Source organism: Gopherus evgoodei, unplaced genomic scaffold, assembly GCF_007399415.2.
Source record: "Gopherus evgoodei ecotype Sinaloan lineage unplaced genomic scaffold, rGopEvg1_v1.p scaffold_40_arrow_ctg1, whole genome shotgun sequence".
Classification (NCBI taxonomy): domain Eukaryota; kingdom Metazoa; phylum Chordata; order Testudines; family Testudinidae; genus Gopherus; species Gopherus evgoodei.
The window spans coordinates 3463824-3484285 of NW_022060061.1; the positions used below are offsets into that span (position 1 = coordinate 3463824).

General features: G+C 58.6%; 1 protein-coding gene across 5 annotated transcripts; it reads left to right on the plus strand.

Moving 5' to 3' along the window:
- Nucleotides 1–1256: 1256 nt before the first annotated feature.
- Nucleotides 1257–19641, plus strand: CRB3 (crumbs cell polarity complex component 3). 5 transcript variants are annotated; one of them, XM_030546086.1, is made up of 5 exons: nt 7547–7577; nt 10703–10795; nt 12186–12453; nt 16264–16310; nt 16788–19641. In XM_030546086.1, the coding sequence occupies exons 3-5, from the start codon at nt 12345–12347 to the stop codon at nt 16989–16991; spliced, it is 360 nt and encodes a 119-aa protein (XP_030401946.1). In that variant the 5' UTR covers nt 7547–7577; nt 10703–10795; nt 12186–12344; the 3' UTR covers nt 16992–19641. The 5 variants fall into 5 exon arrangements, with proteins under 5 accessions (XP_030401948.1, XP_030401952.1, XP_030401949.1 ...); XM_030546088.1 differs by lacking the exons at nt 7547–7577; nt 10703–10795 and adding an exon at nt 1257–1420; XM_030546092.1 differs by lacking the exons at nt 7547–7577; nt 10703–10795 and adding an exon at nt 2545–3057.
- Nucleotides 19642–20462: the final 821 nt, after the last annotated feature.

Consider the following 20462-nt stretch of genomic DNA (forward strand, 5'->3'; position numbering starts at 1 on the left):
CTACGCTGAAACCTGACATCTAGGAAGGTGGGCTGCAATCCTGATTCCAGTCTCTCTTGAAATGCAACTTCGTGCCAAGTTCCTTGCACTGGAAATGTCACACTTCCCATCCCAAAACACTTTGCACAAGCAAAATGAGTCACAGAGAGCATCACTCTTGCCCCAGCAATGCAGCCACCTTTAGGATGGGCTACAGCTGTGGTTTAAGAGCTGCTTAGCAGAACTACATAGAGATAACTTGCCAAAGCTGAAATACAGCCTCTTGTGGGATGAGGCGTGGTGGAGGAGGGTCACTTGCTCACTGCTGAAATGCAGCCACTTCACGGGTGGGACCTGGCAGCTGCTTTACCATCAAACTGCACACAGATTGCTTGCTTAGCACTGAAATGCAGCCTGTTCTGGGGTGGGCCATGACAGCTAATTATCAGGTGCACAGCAAAGAGGACACATGCAGATCACTTGCCCTATGCTGAAATGCAGCCACCTCTGAGGTGGAGCACGGCAGCTATTTAACAGCCCACACAGTGACACTGCACAAAGATCATTCCACTCAGCACTGAAATGCAGCCACCTCTGGGGTCTGGCACAACAACTGTGCTGAAATGCAAGGCTAAAGGCTTCATCGCTGCGCGGCTCCACCTGCCTTCATGCAGCCTCAGCTCACCCCACCCTTGGGAACACACCCAGGCCTCACTTGCCAAGGCCCAAACTCCCATGCAAGTCGCAAGGCAGGTAGGACCCCCATCACCTGCCTGACACCAGCAAGGGAGCCAGCCTGCATGCTGCTCTTGGTGGCAGTGAAGGCTGCCCAGCCCACCTCCCTGCACCCCAGTTGCTGATGCCCAAGCTAATCCCTGTGTAGTGCATTAGCCAGTCACGGGGGCTTGCTTCAATGTTTCATGCCTGCTGCTGGTGCCACGATTTCATAAATGGGTCTAATCCCTGCTGTCGCAAGTCCCCTGGCAATGCCCTGAATGGGGCGTTTTGTTCCCCTTGCGGGGCGGTTTGGCAGGACCCATGGAGGAGAAGGGGAAAGCAGACAGGTCCCACTGGAATAATGCATGTACACCCTCCCGCCTCAATTCGGACGCAGAAGGCAGACGTGAAACCAAATATCATCCCCCCGGGGCTGCTTCCTCCCCGCTCCTGATTGGTGGAGTCGGCTCCTGCCCCCCTCCCAGCTGTTCGCAGCCCTAAAGAGCCAGGCGGCCGGCGAGCCGCTGTTAACCCTTCGGGCGCCGGGCGGAGATAACAGCCAGGGCCAGGATGACGCAGACTGGGTCTTAAAGCGGCAGGAGAACTCATGTAGGTCTCCCCCTGTCCTCCAGAAACCGGGGGCGGGGCTTGCAGCCCCCTAGCAGCACGATCCCACGCGCATGGCAAACCTTGCTGGAGCAGCTTGACTGTCCTCAGTCTACAGGTGGGGAAACTGAGGAATGGGGGAGGGGGGACGTGCCTAGGGTCATGCATAGAGGTGTTGGCAGAGTTGAAGCTAGGAGTCCTGGTGCCCATCCATGCAGTCTGCTCTAACCACTAGACCCTATTCCCATCTCTAAGCAGGGAAAGGAACCAAGAGGTTCTGACTCCCAGCCCCCGTCCCTACTCTAGCCACCAGATCCCACTCCCCTGACCCTGAATAGAACCCAGGCATCTTGATGCCCACCCCCTCACTCCGAGACCCCACTCCACACCCACAGCTGGAAAGAGAACCCAGGAGTCCTGATGCCCACCCCCTCGCTCCGAGACCTCACTCCACACCCGCAGCTGGAAAGAGAACCCAGGAGTCCTGATGCCCACCCCCTCGCGCCGAGACCCCACTCCACACCCACAATTGGAAAGAGAATCCAGGAGTCCTGATGCCCACCCACCCCCTTGCGCCTAGACCCCACTCCACACCCGCAGCTGGAAAGAGAACTCAGGAATCCTGATGCCCACCCACCCCCTCGCTCCGAGACCCCACTCCACACCTGCAGCTGGAAAGAGAACCCAGGAATCCTGATGCCCACTCACCCCCTCGCTCCGAGACCCCACTCCACACCTGCAGCTGGAAAGAGAACCCAGGAATCCTGATGCCCACCCCCTCATGCCAAGACCCCACTTCACACCCACAGCTGGAAAGAGAACCCAGGAGTCCTGATGCCCACCCCCTCGCTCCGAGACTCCATTCCACACTCACAGCTGGAAAAAGAACCCAGGAGTCCTGATGCCCACCCCCTCGTTCCGAGACCCCACTCCACACCCACAGCTGGAAAAAGAACCCAGGAGTCCTGATGCCCACCCCCTCGCTCCGAGACCCCACTCCACACCCGCAGCTGGAAAGAGAACCCAGGAATCCTGATGCCCACCCACCCCCTCGCTCCGAGACCCCACTCCACACCCGCAGCTGGAAAGAGAACCCAGGAGTCCTGACTTTTAACCACACTACCCTCCTGTTTTACACAAAGCCAGCTGGGGGAAGAGGGCAAGTGCTGGCGGCTGTGCTGGCTATTACCTGCCTCTCCGTGTTTACCTTCCTTTGCAAATGGTTTTACCCTGTAGCCAATGCTCCCTATTAGCTGCACTTCCTCAGCAGCTCTTAGCCCAGAGCAATCCCCCAGGGGCACGGATTACCCTGGCCTCTTGGCTTGTCCAGGCGGAAAGCATGGGCTTCGAGCCACAGCTCTCTGATTTTCCCAGAGTGCGCACCACATCTTATTACGCCAATTATTTTCAGGCCATCTCCTTCGGCCAGCTCCCGCCACCAATCAGCCCATGACTCCAGCCTCCGTCACCTACTGGCTACGGTAGTTTTCAACCTGCCCCTGCAGCCCAGATCCTCACGGGGATTTAGGCACCGAATTCCCACAGCAGTTAAATGTTTTCGAGGATCTGGGCCTTCATGCTGGTTCCCCTGCTACCCCTTGTGCTTGGGAGCTGCTCCCCATAAACAACTGCCAAGCTACCACATTGTCCGACATCAGACGGCTCCTTAAAACTCCCCCGACCTGGGATGCCTCCAGAAATCCGGACAAAGGTCAGGCTGCGGGCATGCTGAGACCACCGTGTGTCCGCTGACCGGTACTGAATTGTTTCCTTGTGCTCCCACTGTCTGTCTGTCTGTCTGTGTGTGTTATCTCTTGTCTTATAGAGAGATTGGCAGCTCAGGGCAGGTGGGGGGACTGTCTTTGAGTTGTGTTTGTACAGCACCTGGCACAATGGGGTGCTGGGCCGTGACTGGGGCTCCTAGGAGCTACCATAATACACCTAGTAAATAATGTACAGCACCTGGCACAACGGGGTGCTGGGCCATGACTGGGGCTCCTAAGAGCTACCATAATACACCTAATAAATAACGTACAGCACCTGGCACAACGGGGTGCTGGGCCATGACTAGGGCTCCTAAGAGCTACCGTAATACACCTAATAAATAATGTACAGCTCCTGGCACAATGGGGTGCTGGGCCATGACTAGGGCTCCTAAGAGCTACTGTAATACACCTAATAAATAATGTACAGCTCCTGGCACAATGGGGTGCTGGGCCATGACTGGGGCTCCTAAGAGCTACCGCAATACACCTAATAATAATGTACAGCTCCTGGCACAACGGGATACTGGGCTGTGACTGGGGTAATACAGATTATGGTGGCAGTTCCTTGTGGCATAGAAAGATAACAGTGGGCAGGTATTTCCTTGAATGTTGTTAATTAGGTGTGTTAAATTTCACCTCTAGAACCCAGCTGAGATCAGGGCCCCATGGTGCAGGGGGCTGCATATTCACATAGGCCTTGTCTTCACTCGGAAGAAAAGTGTGTTCTTGGAGAGGCAGTATGGCCTAGTGGATGGAGTACTAGACTAGGACTTCTGAGGTGTGGGTTCTGGCCCAGTAAGGTACCCTGGGACAGGACTGCTCTGTGCCTCAGTTTCCCCATCTGTAAAATGAGGCTAATGCTCCTGCTTTCCTTTGTAAAGCACCTTGGGCTCTACCAACAAGGAAAGCTAAGGATTATTTTTGGCTAACACAAGGCAGAGCTCTAGGGTTTGTAGTTCTCACATGCGTTATCAGGACAAGGTAAACCCTAGGAAACCCCCATAGTCTCTAACTCGTGAACATTACAAACGGCCATGGATCTGACCTCCTGTTAGCTGACACTACCCTTATTCCAAGTGAAAGGGCACCTACAAGGAGACAGTCAGTGTCCCCTCCCCCAAGAACTGCCAATCGAATGAGACCAAGGAAGGATTATGGGGAAACTGAGGCATGGCGCAATGACACGACTCCCTCCCCCCAAGAGCTGGGAATGGAAAGCAGCTCTCTTGAGGGCCAAGCCTCACAACTTATCCTCCAAATCAGGCTTCCGCTTCCCCTTCCTCCCCGAGCTCTCGCTTCCTGCAAGTCAGCAAGTGGAAATGAAGAAAGGGAGCCAGCCCCTCGTGAGCTGCCAGCTCTCTGCAGATCGCACCACACGGGAACTTCAAGAGGAGTGAATTAGGAGTAGCGAGGTTCGGGATGACGGGCTGCTGGGAAGGAGGGATGGATCCTTTCATGGCTTGTTTGATCCAGCCCTGGCTAGCAGCAGTCTAACACCAGCATGGTTTGACGGGCTGTTTGCCTGGCCACAGACCACAAGGAAAATGTGGCATGTAGCACCACTGGCTTCCATTCACAGCTACTGCGCCAGGAGGGCTCAAGAGGAATGGCTTAATACTGGACTCATCGACACTGGTGTAAATCCGGAGGAACCTCATGGAAGTAAATGGATTTACGCTGGGTCTGTGCTCAGATCAGAATCGGGGCCGGAGAGTGATTGGTCCCTTAGCCTGGACTTTCTGGGTCCTAGCAGAGAAACACTGACAGGGCAAACTGGGGGCACGATCAGACTCTACTCTTATAGCGTCCCGCATCCTCCATGGATCTCAAAGCGTTTTGCAAAGGAGGGTCACCAGCACTGGTGTACAGAGGGGGAAACTGAGGCACAGACAGGGAAAGGCACTTGCACAAAGAAAATCAGTAGCAGAGCTGGGGCTAGAACCCAGGTGCTCTGACTCATATTCTCCCCTACTTTAGCCACTAGACCCAGGCTCCCCCCGCCCCTGGGTTAAAACCCAGGTGTCCTGACTTCCAGTGCCTCCCCGTTACTCTAACTTACTAGATCACACTCCACTCCTAGAGCCGGGGAGGGCCTAGCTCCTGGCTTTAACCACTAGGCCCCACTCTCCTCCTAGAGCTAGGAATAGAACCCAGGAGTCCTGGCTTCTAATCCACACTGCCCCCCTCCACTTTAACCAGATCACCCTCCCCTCCCAAGGCTGAGAACAAAATCCAGGTCTAAAGACCCCATTAGGCCACGCTGCAACCTCTCAGCCAAACATCCCCGTAGTCCAAGGGAAACCATCATTTTTAACATGTTGTACACCAGCTGCTCTCTGTCTAATGTGCTCAGATGACCTGCTCCCCCCACCCCCAGTATCTGACAGTCTCAGAGAAGTGCTCTTACATGACACACACACAAACAGGGAAACTGAGGCACAGTGCATCCCTGCCCAAGCAAGGAACTGAGTCTTGGTCTCCTGCATCCCAAGCTAGTGCACTAATCACTGCTCCATCCTGCCTATGCTGCTGGGAAATTGATCTAGCTGCAGCTGAATGATTAACCCCTCTGGCTCTATGGGTCGAGTTCCCCATAAACAAGAGCCCTAATCCGGGGGCTGCGAGGGGCGGTTGATCTGGGTTTTTATCATTGGAGGCAAGAGCAGGATCTGGCCCCCTGCACTCCAAGGAAGCGCCAAAGCCCAGCCCCCAGGGAGAGATCCGATCCAGGCCCAGCCCTGTCCTCAAGTGGATTCAAGAGGCTTATAATTCTAGCTTAGTTAAATTCCATTCTGGCCAGGAAAGCAGCAGCATTCTCGCCCAGGAATGTCACGGGGGGAGCAGTCAGGGGCTTCCTGGCAAAGCGGCTGCCTCTGAGTGCCAAGTCGGTCTGCAGGGGCCGTTTGCCTGCTGCCTGGCACGGCTGGCTCCCCTCTGGCCTGGTTGCTGGGGTTTATGGACTCTCTCCCGGCAGGGGTCGTGCTTCCATTAGGAATCCCAGCGCAGGCTCTGAGCCTGTGGGAGCCTGAGTCAGATGCTGCGGGGCAGCAGGTGTCTAGAGGGAGGCAGGTTAGCGAAGGAAAGCAAGAGATAGAGGAAGTCAGGGCTCCTGGGTTCTACTCCCAAGTCTGGGAGTGGGGCCTAGTGATTAGAGCAGGGGGGCTGGGAATTAAGACTGCTGGGTTCTATCTCCAGTTCTAGGACAGAGTGTGGGCTAGTGGTTAGAGCTGCAGGGACAGTGAATTAGTAGAACTTGTAGGGTCAATCCCGGAATCAGGCAGGAGGGGAGTGAGTGGGAGGGTGGGTACGCTAGCTCTCAGGACACCTGGGTTCTAGTCTCATCTCTGCTGCTGATTTACCTTGGGCAAGTCACGTCCTTGTTCTGTGCCTCAGTTTCCCCCTCTATCAAATGGGGATACCAGTGCTCTCCACTCAGAGGTGGGGGTCGAGGCTCCACCCTTTCAGGCTGGCAACGCGCTTTGAGCAGGAAGGAGCCGGGTAAGGACATAGTCATTATTACTGGTGTTTCACGGAGCTCACACCTGAAGTTCCCCGCCTGTGGAGAGAGAGAGGTGGCCTGTGATACCAGGAGCCTGAGGTCCCTCCTGGGCTTAGAATCGATGAAGCAGAGCAGCAGGCAGTTCCTGGGTTTCTCGGTGGAGAGGCTGTGTTACACGAGGGAACCGGAGACGTGCCCAGATAAAGGGACGGATACACACACACAGGCGCTAGCCAGCTCTCCAGGCTACGGCCTCAACCGCAAAAACAGCCGTTCTGGCTAACTGCTGCAAGCGAGACCTGCTTTACTCAGGCGAGTAACCATCACTGAAGCCAATGGGCTACGTACGTGAGCAAAGCTGCACATGGGATCGAGTGGAATCAGGCACGAGACTAGGCACCAGGAGAGCTTAATTCGACTCCCAGCTCCGCCACTGACCTTGGGCAACTCACTTCCCGACCCCCGCGCCGTGCCTCAGTTTCCCCTCCCACCTTTTGTACATTTAACATCTGAGCTCTTTGGGGCAGGGCTTTTCTCTCACGCCATGTCTGTGCAGCGCCTGGCCCAATGCGGTCCCTGATCTCAGTCGGGGGCTGCGCACCTTATGGCTGCAGGTGCATGTGGAAAAGAGAGGCTCCGTCCTCTCCGGGTGGGGCAGGTGTGGGGGTGGCTGCCCCGGAGCCGAGCTCAGGCGGGCTGAGCAGATCTCCCCTTACCTTGGGCAGGGCCTTGGGGGGCAGGATCCCCTAGGCTACAGATAGGCCCGGGAGATCGCCAGCTCTCTGGGGCATCCTGGGCCGGCTCCCCTGGGTCAGGGGGAGCCCCTTGATCCAGGCTGACGCCGCTGGGGTTCAGGTGAGCCCCGCCCAGGTGAGATGGGGGCGGGGCCTACCTGCCTGAGGTGTGGGAGGAGGGAGGCACCTGCTTTCCCCTGGGTCACATGGGCGAGAGGGAAGGCGGAGCTGGCCAGATCGCAGCCCTGGGAGGGAGCGGACAGAGGGACAGGGCCGGTGAGTGCGGGGAAGGGGCTTGGGGCTCTATGGGGCAGCCCCCACCTATGGAGCAGGCAGGGCTAAAGAACCCCCGCCGGCTCCTTTAAGAGAGCCTGGACCCCCCCATTCCACTTAATGCCAGGGGACCCTGAGGGGGGCAGCTGCCCCCCTCCCCCACTTGGAATTTGACTGCTGGTGGAGGCTGGTCTGTGCCCCCCAATTGTACCTTGGGTCTGGCTTCTCCGGTGCCACAGATCGGGGGGGAGATGCCCCCCCGGGGTTACCTACCCCCAGCCTGGGCCCACCGTGGCGTGGGAGGGGTGATCCCAGCCCAGGGCACAGGCGGCCAGAGGCCTGGCCGCCCCTGAGAACCCAGGCGATCGGGTGCCTGGAGTTGATTCATGTTGGAGACGGGGTTTCCTGGTCTCTCCGGATGTTTCCTCCTTCGGGGGAGCCCCAGGGAGCCCCACCCCTCCTTCCGGGAGTAGCCCGGGCTGGGGAGGGGGTCGCTCTGGGCGGGGGTGGCACACGCAGGGTTAATGAGCTCTGGGTGACTTTCACTGGGTTTGTGCTTAATCAGCTGGGTTAAAAATTGACCAGCGAGGCCCAGCTGGGCTGGGATCCACAGAGCGAGTCAATATGGCGGGGGGACCCAGGGGCACCCCCGTTTCTTTAAAACCATCTTCCTGCCCTGGAGATGGACCTGGCAGGGCCTTGCATGGGGGGGAGCTGGAGTGGGCTAGGGTGGGGGGCCATCACTAGCCCTGAGTGGCTTGCCATGTTGTCACAGGGTCTTGGGGGGACTGGAAATTTGCCTTTTGGGGGGGGGGGCGGCTGGTGGCTCCTGCTGCCGGCTCCTGCTGCCGAGGGCCAGAAATGAGGTCTGTGATCTGTGACCTGGGCTCATGCTTAGGGGGGCAGGAATCTGGCTGGGGACTGAATGATTCCTTACTATCCCCACCCCCCCTTCATGCCAGAGGCTCTGTGTGCCCGTCAGGCCACCCCCCCCAATAGCAAGGTCCCCTTCTCTCTGTGCTCCCTTCCCCAATGTCAGGCTGTCCTATGCCAGCTACTCTGTCTCTCCCCCCCTCACTTTTCCCCATCCCATGGTCCCCAATTCTGCCCCATGTCCCCTATTCCCCCTCCCCCATACCAGGGTCTCCCCTTCCCAAGGGGGTTCTGTGTGCCCCCCATTGCCCCGCTGCATACCAAGGTCCCCAAGGTCCTCCTGCTCTGCACACACCCGGGAGCCTCAGTAGAAAGGTGGACCCTGCCCCAAATGTGTGTCCACGCCAGAGAAATTTGGTGTGGCAGCCCCCTCGTGGCCCACCGGGACCTGCACTCCACGTTCACCTGCACAGCTGCCCCCAGTTGTTCATCCCCCTGGCCGGGAGGAGGGATGTGGAGAGTGGCTGCTAGCGCCAGGCTGGGCTCCTCCCTGGAAGCTCTGGGCCCGGTGGGTTTTACCTTATCATCTGGGTTCCTCTAGTGCCCCCAAAGGCAAGCAGGGTCCCGGTGTGGCAGAGACACCGTCTCTTGCCATGTAAGCTCTGTGGGGGCAGGGAATCAAAATAGACAAGAAGGGAAAAGAGTTTTCACAGGGTAGCAGGGGAAACTGAGGCACGGGAGAGTGACTGGCTCGAGGAGGCTCAGGGAGTTGGGTGGAAGTGGATCCCAGGTCTGACTCACAGGCCTCTGTCTTAGCCACTAAAACATGCTCCCTAAGCAAGGGGGTGGGCTTCTAACCTGGCCCCCTTGATAAATAGCCCCTGGCAAGACGCAGCCCCAGCCCCAAAGAGCTTGCAGTCTAAATAGGTGGGAGGGGAAACTGAGGCACAGTGAGTTGTCCACGGTCCATGACCGCACTGGGAAGGGAACTGGACTCTCCTGGTTCCCAGCCCAGAGCCCTAGCCACTAGACTACGCTGCCTGCCGGGTTCTTTGCAGACCTCGCTGAGCACTCAGGACTGGTTGAGATGATCTGGCTGTGGGTGTCTGCAGAGGTCTGTGGCCTGTTTGAAATACCAGACAGCAGCATTTCTGATGGCAACTGGAAGAAATTTGGGTTTGGTTCGTGGGTCGCTCTCTGTCCATACCTGCTATTAGAGTGATTGGCTGATGGGGTTGGGGAAATGGGCCGGGTTTTTCCTGGGATGGGAACCACAGAGAGTATGGAGCAGTGGGTAAAGCAGGGAGGGCTGGGACAGGAGCCAGGACTCCTGGGTTCCTTCCCAGACCTGGGAATAGTGTCTTCTCTGGCTTAGAGCTGACAGCCAGGACTCCTGGGTTCTGTTCCCAGTTCTGGAGGAGTTTGCCGCTGGTTAGAGCGGGGGATCGAAAGCCAGGACTCCTGGGTTCTGTTCTCAGCTCTGCCAGTGACTCACTGTGTGGACTCCTGGTTTCTGTATCTGGCTGTGCACTGGCCCAGCACTCTGCTTCCCTCTCGCTAGGGGCAAGTCCCTTCCCCGATTGGTGACTCAGTTTCCCCATCTGTAACACTTGCCTTCCTCCCGGGGCGTTGGGAGGCTGGATTCGGCCAAGGTCTGTGCGGTGCTTTGGTACCCTGGCCGCTTGCACGGAAGATGCAGCAGCAGCTCCAATGTGGCTAGGATGAGGATCTGCTGAGAGCAGCAGGGATGGGAAAAGGGTCTGTTCTGTGGAGAGGGCTCCCTGAGCACGGGCCATGGCAGGTTTGCTACGCCCCACCCTGCCCCTTCGAGCTTTGTCCTGCCTAATTTGGGAATCCCTAGGTGACAGGAATGGCCTAGGGCCTGAAATCCTCCTCCTGATTAAGACATTTGCATCTCCAAAGGGCTGGATCACTAGAAACTTCATTCCACACACCCAGGAGGCTCCTTCTACCTGTGCCCCCTCCTCCCCTCTGTCAGGGACTCTGTGCACCCCATTTCAGGGTTCCCCATTCCTCTCAGCCCCCTAGCCACCTGCCACCAGGGGCTCTGTGCGCCCCATTCTCCACCATTATCTCTTGGACTTCCTTTTTGTGCCTTCAGCTGATTCTTTGATCTGGAGCTGATTCAGCTCTGCTCAAAGCTCAGGGATCTACTCACCAGATGTGGGGGGCTCCATGCGTCCGCTGTTCTCCCCCACCCCTGCAGTTTTTCTGATCATCCCCCAAATCGACAGGGTGCTGCCCCGAAATATCCCTGGAAGTATGGAAGCAATTGGACAGGGCATTGAGAAGTTATTGCATTTCGGACAAGGCAGAAGGGCCACCAGGTAGATCTTATGGACTCCTGAGCTTGGCCACTAATGGGTGGGGCATGTGGCTTTCTAGATACTTTGAACGGCTCCCGTCTCACTATGATCCAGGGTCTTCACAAGCTTTCATAGATTTAGCCTCATGATTCCAGAATTTCTGGGCAGGTTCTAAGCACCCTGATTGATTTGGGGGGTGGAAACTGGAAAAGGCAGATTCCGCCAGAGGGAGAGAGGGGAACGTCTGGGCTGCCGTGGGCCCTGTTGCTGCCGCAGATGGAGGAATCTCCCTGCCTGTAGCTGGTCCCAGGCAGAAGCTTAGTAAGCCGTGTGCACTCACGTTGGGTGGGCAGGTTTGACTGAGAATGAGGTGGGATCCCCAGCGGGTGAGGTGCTGGACAAAGAATAAAAGAGACAGTCCCTGCCCTGAAGTACTTGTCTAAACAGACTCTCCCCATCCCTGCTGGGACACAGGGCGGTGTTGTTTTCTCTTATTCTACAGATGGGGAAACTGAGGCACGGAGCGGGGCAGTGATTTGCCAAAGGTCACCCAGAGGGTCAGAACTGGGGATAGTGCCCAGGGCTCTGTCTGCTAGGCTGGCACGGTGATGTCTGCTTCCAGCTGCGTTGGGGCTGGATTCTGTCCTGGAGGCAGCCCCATGAGGTGCTGAGGGCTGCATCAGCTGAGGCCTAGGCTTGCTAGAGAAGGCAGTGTGGCCTAGCAGACGGAGCCTTGGGTTGGGACACCTGGGTCCTAGGCCCAGTTCTGCCTGCTGGGTGACTCTGGGCAAGCCACTTCCCTGCTCTGCTGTGCCTCAGTTTCCCCATCTGTAGCATGGGGGGAATGATTGTGACCTCCCTTGTAAAGCGCTTTGGGATTGGCTGGATAAGAGCCTAGGGTTATTTCTGCACATGCCCGGTTCTGTTCTCCCTGACTCCAGCTCCTGGCGCTCTGAGTTCCTAACTTAACCCTTGAGTGACTTCAGCTCAACCCCGGCCCCTGCCAAAGGAGCAGTGGGCACCAGGAACTGGTTGAGAGAAATCCTGAGCAACCGAGCTCAGTCCGGGGAGGATCCCAGCCATCTTTGGAGCCCCGGGGGTGCACGGAAGCAAACCAACCAACCTCCACAAGAGGTTGTAAATGCTGGGGGGGAGGAGCTCCAAAATCCCTTGCTCAAACGACCCCAAATTCAGACCATGGACCCTCCCCGGCTCCCCCATGAGGTGCAGCAAATTTCACGCCAATCCAAGTAAGTGGACGGATCATAGAGCCCCCAGAAGAGCCGACCTGGTGGAGGGGTGGGCTTGGTGGTCTGTGGGTCTAACAGATGCAGAGCTGGGGGAGGGTGTCACTGAGGGGGCGGGGGGGGTTACTAGTGGCTTTGACCCCTTTCTCACTCTCCTTTCCCAGGTGGTGAAACCCTGGGGGCTGCCGCTTCCTTGTCATCCCCATCTCCAAGGGCCCCCCCACGCCCCCCAACGGGCTGAGGACGCTGGGAAGCAGGAGGCTGCGTTACGGTTGCACCATCAGGATTGTAGTCCCTCAAGGGAGAGGGGGCGTGACCGCCCCATGTCCCCCCCTCCCTTCCCGACACCCATGGCAGCGATGGCGGGCTACAGTCACCCCTTGCTCCTGGCCGTGGCCCTGCAGTGCATGTTACAGCCGGCCCTGGGCCAAGGTAGGTGGTGGGTTGTCAAGTGCATCTGTTTCCACGCCGGGTGGGGAGGGAGGCTCGGAGCCAGGACTCTTGGGTTCTGTCCGCAGCTTTGGGCAGAGAGTAGGCTCTAGCTGTTAAACAGCCTGGAGTTCTCTTAACTCCATCACTGATTGAGCGAGTGATTTTCCCTTATGCTCACACCTTCCTCCTCATGGTGATAGGGACAGAAATCTTATCCTGCTGCTCCAATGGCTCAGGGCCAGAAGGAGACTCCCCCTCCCTATAGGCAGTATAGGCCCTATGACACACCTTTGAGCAGTTCTGATTCCATGCAGCAGAGGGCAGCGGTGCCCCCCCAGCAATAAAGTGGATAGAATCGTTCACTGGATCCCGGTGCTAGCAAGATCTGCTGCAGGCAAGTCCCCCTGGCAGGAGGCTGCAGCTTAGCTTGAGTAAAGTTGCTGCTGGGCTGTTGTTAGTTGGGGCAGCTGGAAGGAGGGACTCCATGGCTTTAGATTCTGGTCACCGGGGATGTGGACGCAGCACCGGGGTCAACCCAGCATTGCCTGGGTCGGACCAAAATACAGAGCATTGACCCTCTTGTGTGTTTACCAGCAGAGGGGTGATGGGCACGGTTAAACGGCTGCCATGCCCCACCCCAGAGGTGGCTGCATTTCAGCACTGGCTGAGCGATCCCTGCGCAGTGCCGCTGCGTGGCTGTTAACCAGCTGCCCTGTTCTACCCCAGAGGTGGCTGCCAGGGCGGCTCTAGGTATTTTGCCGCCCCAAGCACGGCAGGCAGGCTGCCTTCGGCGGCTTGCCTGTGGGAGGTCCCTGGTCCAGCAGATTTGGTGGCATCCTGTGGGAGGTCCGCCGAAGCCGCGGGACCAGCGGACCCTCCGCAGGCATGCCGCCGAAGGCAAGCTGCCTACCGCCCTCACAGCGATCAGCAGAGCGCCCCCCGTGGCTTGCTGCCCCAGGCACGTGCTTGGCGGGCTGATGCCTGGAGCCGCCCCTAGTGGCTGCATTTCTGCGGTCGGAAGAACGATCCCTGCATGCAATGGTAGGGAGGTCGGAAGAGGGGATGTCACCCTTTGGCATGCAAGGCCCAGATTGGCAGGTTTGAGTATTCCCCCCCCCGCCCCACTAAATCTTCCACTGGTGTTATTACATGGGAGAAGGAACATACAGTATCCTGCAAGACGGGGGAGAGGGGCTCCGAGGTGCTACCGTAATACACCTAATAAAGAACGTTCAGCACCCACCACAGTGGGGTCCTTGGCCATGATGGGGGCTCTACTGTAATCCATATAATAAAGTTGATGCCTGAAGCAGGTGACTAGATTTTAATGGGGCCAGCATACAACACTGCCCCCCCCCCCTCACCCCGCAGCTTCCCAGGGCAGATCCTGTGGCTCTCAGTCTCCAGACGTCCCCCACGGCCGTTGCTGCTGCCCCCCTCCTGCCAGGGCAAACTGCAGGCGTGTTTGTGGAAGGCTCCTTCCTTGTTATGGCTTGATCCTGCCCTGTCCTGGGCCCCTCACCAGCCCTGGGGGAGCGGGCACGGTGAGGCAGGGTGGTTTCAGTTGTCCCGGAGCCTGACACAGGTGGCTCCACACCCTGGAGGGGGTGGGGGAGGGAGCGGCTGGAACAGGGGGGGGTGAGTCACCTCTGTTGGGGGAGTGTCCCTGGGTCTGGCTGATCTCTTAGCACCCCGCCCCGTGTGTCTCTGTTTACAGGTGGAGTCACCTACAAGTGTTTTAAGACACCCCCCCCAATGCATCAAACAAACAGTTTCAACAACCTCTTCTCCCCCCCCCCCCCCCCAGCATGTAACTTACTGCTCTGGGCAAAGGAGGGGAGGGTCCAAATTCCTTATCAAGCAAGGACTCCGCCTGCCTTGGAAACTGTATCCAGGCTGCACAGTAATGGCTAGTGGTTAGAGCGGGGGTGGGCTGGGGGGCAGCTGGGAGCCATGGCTCTGGGGTTCCATTTCCAACCTTGGTAGGATCTAGGGCTTGGGGGGTGGGGTTGGGGTAGGAGTAGGGGCTGCTGGATTCTCAGCCCTGGGAGGAGAGTGGTTAGAGCAGGGAGGGGCTGGGAGCCAGGACTCCTGGGTTCTGTCCCCAGCACTGAGAGGAGAGTGGGGTCTAGTGGTTAGAGCGGTGTGTATACTGGGACTCAGGACTCCTGGGTTCTATCCCCAACTCTGAGAGGGGAGTGGGATTTAGAAGGGGGGTGCTGAGAGCCAGGACTCCTGGGTTCTATCCCCAGTTCTGCCATTAACTAGCAAAGTAGGGAGGGGGAGGGAGTGGCTTGGGACCAGCTCTACCACCTTGTGTGGGGAGAGTCCTGTGCATACCAGGGGCCCCCTCCTGCTGGATCCCAGAGCTCTGAGTCGCACCTGAGTCCTGGGAAGGGCTCCAGCCCCTCCCAGCTGCTTGTTCAGGCCTGACCTGCTCTCTCGATTGCAATGCACAACCGCCCTGGAGCTGGGAGCATGGGCTGAAGGCCAGGCTGGGGACTGGGCAGGGCAGGATGGAGCAGAGAGAGGCACCCTGGGAGTTGTAGTTCTCTTCCCGCATAATGGCGAGGCAGGGGCAGGGGAAGGGAGCGGCTGGCCTGGCACAGAGAATAGTGTGTTGCCTACAGACTGGAGGCAGAGTCCTGCGCCCTGGGAGGCTGGATGGTGCATGGGGGAGCCGAGCTGGGATTGTGGGGATGAGCCCAGGGGGGCGGTTGAGTTGTACCATCAATATTGGGTAGACTTGTTGGGAGTAGGGCTAGTGGTTAGAGCTGGGAATCGGGGGCTTCTGGGTTCTGTCCCCAGCCCTGGCAGGGGAATGGGGATGAGTGGTTAGAGCAGGGTGGGCTGGGAGTCAGGACACCTGGGTTCTGTCCCCAGCCCTGGCAGGGGAGTGGGGATGAGTGGTTAGAGCAGGGTGGGCTGGGAGTCAGGACACCTGGGCTCTGTCCCCAGCCCTGGGAGGGTGGGGGGGTCTAGTGGTTAGAGCTGGGGGGGCTGGGTTGGATGAGCATAGGGGCTGGCTTGTGTGCACTGCTGCCCCCTGCTGGGCAGGGAATTCCATCACACCTCCCCAGGTGGTAGAGGGGGCTGGTGGTTGACGCGTTTCTCTTGCTGCGCTGAGCTCCTGGGGGGTGGCATTGGACCAAGTTGCTGTCAGGGTAGCAGAGACCTTCAGGCAAACGGCGGTTTCTGCTGGAAGTGATACTGTCTGCTTGGTGAGGGGCCCCCAGAAGGCAGAATCAGAAGCCCCCCCCCCTGGGGTGGTGCTAGAGGGGTGCTGTGCTGCAGGGAGTGGAGTGGGGGGGGCGCAGTCAGTGCTGACCCCAATGTCTCACTGTGGCACTAGGGGGCGCTGTGCTACAGGGTGCAGGGGCTGGGCTTGGTAGGGGGCACTGTCCCACTGCGGTCATTAAAGGTCACTCCATATGGCAATTTTCCAGGAATTGGGCGGGTGATAATTTAGAGAGGATGTGACAGCTCACTTGGATAACCCCAGGCTGCTGCCTCCCTAAATAACCTCCCCCCTGCCCTGGTGCACTTGAAACTGGGAATCTCCTTCACTTCCTGTCCTAAACTATTGCCTTGCTCTGCAGTGGCTAACTGGCTGCCACACCCCACCCCAGAGGTGGCTGCATGTTGGTGCTGGTGCCTGCGTAGCATCAATGCCATGGTTGAGCTCTCTGATGGCGGGGGGGGGGTGTACTCCAGCAGAGGCCTCTTAACATCAAAGCCTCCTATCGCACCCCCTTGCCGTACCCCTCCCCACGCTAAGCTCTGTTCTCTTTATTCCTCTTTTAAATCAAGCCACGAATGGGAGCACTGCGACACCCAGACCTGCATCGGGGCTCACGGTAAGTAGGCTTCGGGGGGGTGGGCAGATCAGCTGTGTGTGTTTGGGGGGGGGGTTATCCCAGCATGCACTGGAGAGAGAGACTTGAGTGGAACTGAGCTGGAAGCTTGGAGATATTGTACAGGGTGTGTGTGTGGGGGGGGTTCCAATTTGAGAAGGGGGGGGATCTGGAGCAGGAGGCCTAGCTCACTTCCTCTGGGGAGCCCCTGTCTTTACCTCCCACACTCCTGGTTGGCTCCTGGGGTAACCCCTCTTCCCCCCCCCCTCGATCCTCAGCTCCAACCCTGCCCTGGGTCGAATGCCCAGCTCCCTTGTGCATGCAGCGTTCTCCCCTCTGTGCAGGAGTGTTCTCCTCTGCATCAGCCTCCCACTCCCATTGCTAACACAGTCCCCCCTCCATGGCACCTCTCTGCCCCCCACGCCCACGGGGAGCTGGGCAGGCCGTGATTATGGTTCTGTCTCACTCTCCCCCCGGCAGGAGTCAGAGCGGCTGGCGGCTATCATTGTCCCCTCCCTAGTTGGGGGTCTCCTGCTTATTGGACTCGTGATCTTCGGGGTGCTCAAGGTGCGGGAGAGGCGGCAGACGGAGGGCACCTACCGGCCAAGCAACGAGGAGCAGGTGGGTGCTCGGGTGGTGACGAACGCTAACCTCCAACTGCCCCCCGAGGAGCGGCTGATCTGACCTGGGGGGAGGGGGAGGTCACACACACCCCCTCCCCGGACTGGCAGACTCTGCACCGGCTGGACCCTGCAGTTCCAGAGCCAGCCGCACACCTGGAGCGGGGGCTCCTTGCTCTCTGCTGGCTGGAAGAAGCTGACGTCTTCGTCGTGGGGTGCATCGGATTTCCACCTGCGCCCTGCTGCTGCAGGGGAGTGGGGGGTGCTGCCCAGCCAGGGTCGGCCCAGGGCAGCTTGCCCACGAAACTGCTGGCCGTGTTGGTGCTGTGCGACATCGCCTCCTGGTGGACCACTTTATCCATCCCCCATCCACCCCTGTCTGCATCTCACACATCCTGTAATCTCCCCTACCTCGGTCGGCGTCTGTCTGTCCCAGGGCCGGCTGCAGGGGGGTTGTGCTTGAAGCTGCCCGGGTCACCAAGCCGGCCTCAGTTTGCATTGCAGGCTGCAGATGGGGAGTGACTGTGTGTTGGCACCAGGGCTGGTGAAAGCGAGGCTGGCGCAGCAGCGAAAGAAGGGGAAGCTAGAAACTCCTGCCTGAGCTGCAGGGGAAGGTTTTGGCTTTAAAAAAATCTGCTGAAGGGAAACAGCCGTGTCTATGCATTGTTTAAAAAACCGATCCCCTGGGTTAGTTAATACACATCAGCCCGAGGTGCAGACGGAAGGTAGGGGAAGACAGGTTTAAGTCCCTTCATTGTCGTGCCTCAGTTTCCCTATCTATCACTCCCCCTCCCCCTGGTGCTCTACAAAACCTGCAGCCTTCTTGGGTGTGCGTGGAAGGTGCCACATCACTGTCTAGTGGCTGGTGAATGCAGAGGATAATAGCCTTCTGCGGCTGTCAGCTGATGGAGCTGCTCCTTGGGCTGGGCTTACTGGACTCAAACCTGGGCGGCCGCTGGGGTCATTTCTCATGGTAGGGGGAGCAGTGAAATACACTAATAACTCAAAAAACAACTGGGCAGCCTTTTTTGCTGTCCTGTCCCTGGGGAATGAACCAAACTGCACCCAACTTAACGATCCAAATCTTTGTCCTCTGGCTGGGCCGTGATTCATCCCTCCCTTAAACCAAAACTTGTTGGAATCTTCTCCCATGTGCGGCATCCCCCTGGAGCCGGTGTCGGTGGCCTTTTCACCCAAGCCGCCGTGTCCCACAGCACAACCCCACCCCATTGCTGTCCCCCTGGCCTGCACCGGGGCTAAGATTATTTCCCTGCATGGGGCAGCCTGTCCCCCCATCAGTGAGGCTGGAGCAGGAGCAGCCGTCCTCTGCCTTAAGCTTCCAGACACAGCTGCAGTAGAAGCCGCGTGGGGGCGGATTTCCTTGCCCCATTAGTCACTTGTACCAGGAGCGGTTCCCGAGCCTTGGGCTTGGCTTGTGGATCTTTAGCTTGGGCTGGCTCTGCCTTTATGCCACCCGTGGCTCGTTGCTCTGAACATCTCAGCCTCTTAACTTTTTGATGTAGTGGCAGGGAGTTCCCCATGCTTCCAAGGGAGGGAGATGGGGGAGGGAAGCTGTTTGCCCAGCAGGCCATCCAGCATCAGGGGTTGCTAGGAACCCAGTTCCCCAGCCAGCTGCCATCTTTACAGCCCCTGGTCGATGCTTCCTCGCTGTAGGCTGCATCTGAGATCTGTCCCCCTGCCTGCCGCCAGCGCCTCCGTGGCATGCTCAGTGCCTGGCTGAAAGCTTCCCCTGCTCCTCCAGCCGTCAGCTGATGCCGCGTGTTCTCTGCCTCAGTCACCTCTTCTCTCCTTTCAGTCCTCCCGGGAAGACCCGAAATTAACCGAGCTGTGAGAGCTGGGAGCAAACGTCACCAGAGCATGGCCCTTGCGCTTTGAAAGTGCCGGAGTTGGGATCTCCTGGCCCCATGCCCGCCCACTGGTCAGTTCCGCACCCCACCCTCCCCGGGGGGTCACTGCCCAGGCTGCCTCTCACAACCTCCCTGTTCACCTAGCACCGGGAGGGGCTGGTTGCTGACGGGGGTTCAGGGGCCCTGTGATCATACAATTAACTGCAGCAGGGCTGGGGTCCTGATATGGGACCAGCTATTCACAGCTCAGGGTGGGCCCCTGGGTGCAGCTCTGCCCACAGCTCAGCCTGGGCCCCCTGGGTGCAGCTCCGCCCACAGCTCAGCCTGGGCCCCCTGGTGCAGCTCTTTCCCCACCGCCAGCCTTAGCCTGAAGCAGGGCTGGGAGCCATGTAGGATTTAGGCTGCCATTGGAATCGATGGGAGTTAGGCACCTCCAGCCCTTTGAGGAGCTGGGCCTCGGACCCAGGGCATTTTGGTGCCCACGGTGCTAATTTTACCCCTTCTCTGCACCCAACTATGCAGCAATGTAACTGAAGCCGTGCCCCGACACTCGGCTAGAAAGGGAGGCTGGTCGTGCTAGGAAGGCTCTGCCTCAGACCTGCTGGGTGACCCTGGACAAGTCATGTCACCTCTTGTGCCTCAGTTTCCCTAGGTGTAGGAACCCAGTCCTACAGGGCCAGCGAGGAGGCAGGGTTACCTGCTCCTCTGGGTGCTGGGAAGGTGGCTTTTTAAGCTGGATTTACAAGAAGCTGTGTTTTCCCTCCTCTGTGCAAATGCAACTTTTATTTGTTTGTAAATTAAACTAACTTTGGGATCAATTAAAAAAAATGGGGACGGGGGCCCACGCCCTCTCACCCTTGCAGAGTGACATTTTTTGCAGCGGGTGGGGATTCAGTCAGCCAAGGGAGGGGAAACTGCAGCTGCCCGCGAGTGCGGAGCCCCACTGTGGGACGGCCGATTGAACAGCAACCACCTGGCAGTTCCACCATAAGCTTTATTCGGAGCCCCCCAGTGGGCTTTGTGGAGCAGGCTGGAGCCAGGGCGGCGTCTCCCCATTGTCCTGAGCCGAGCGAGGCAGTGTAGCTTTTGGGTGCCCTGGTGCAGCTCTGCCCATAGTGCAGCCTGGGGGTCCCCTGGTGCAGCTCTCCACCTCCTGGGCCCCTGTGGAGCCCTGGTGCACCTGAGGGGGGGCCCCCTGGTGCAGCAATGTCCGTAGCTCAGCATGGGCCCCCTGGTGCAGCTCTCCACGCCGCCAGCCTTTTAGGCCTCAAACCTCTTCTTCAGCTCCGATACCTTGGGCAGGGCTGGGGCCTGGGGGGCTTCTTCCAGCTCCGGCCAGGATGAGCTGGGCAGGGTGGCCCTTGCCCCCAGCCGGGGGACCCCACCCCTGAAGTCAGTTTGCCTGCAGGCCTTGGCCTGGAACAGAGCCACAGCTGACTGGACCCTAGGGGAGGAGGGGCTATTGGGTAAGAGGTGGGGCTCTACCTCATGGGCGGGGCTATCCTGTTCAGGGCGGGGCTCTACCTTAGGGGCGGGGCTATCCTGTTCAGGGTGGGGCTCTACCTCAGGGGCGGGGCTATCCTGTTCAGGGCGGGGCTCTACCTCAGGGGTGGGGCTATCCTGTTGGGGGTAGGGCTCTGCCCTGCACACGCCCTGCCCAGACTCTG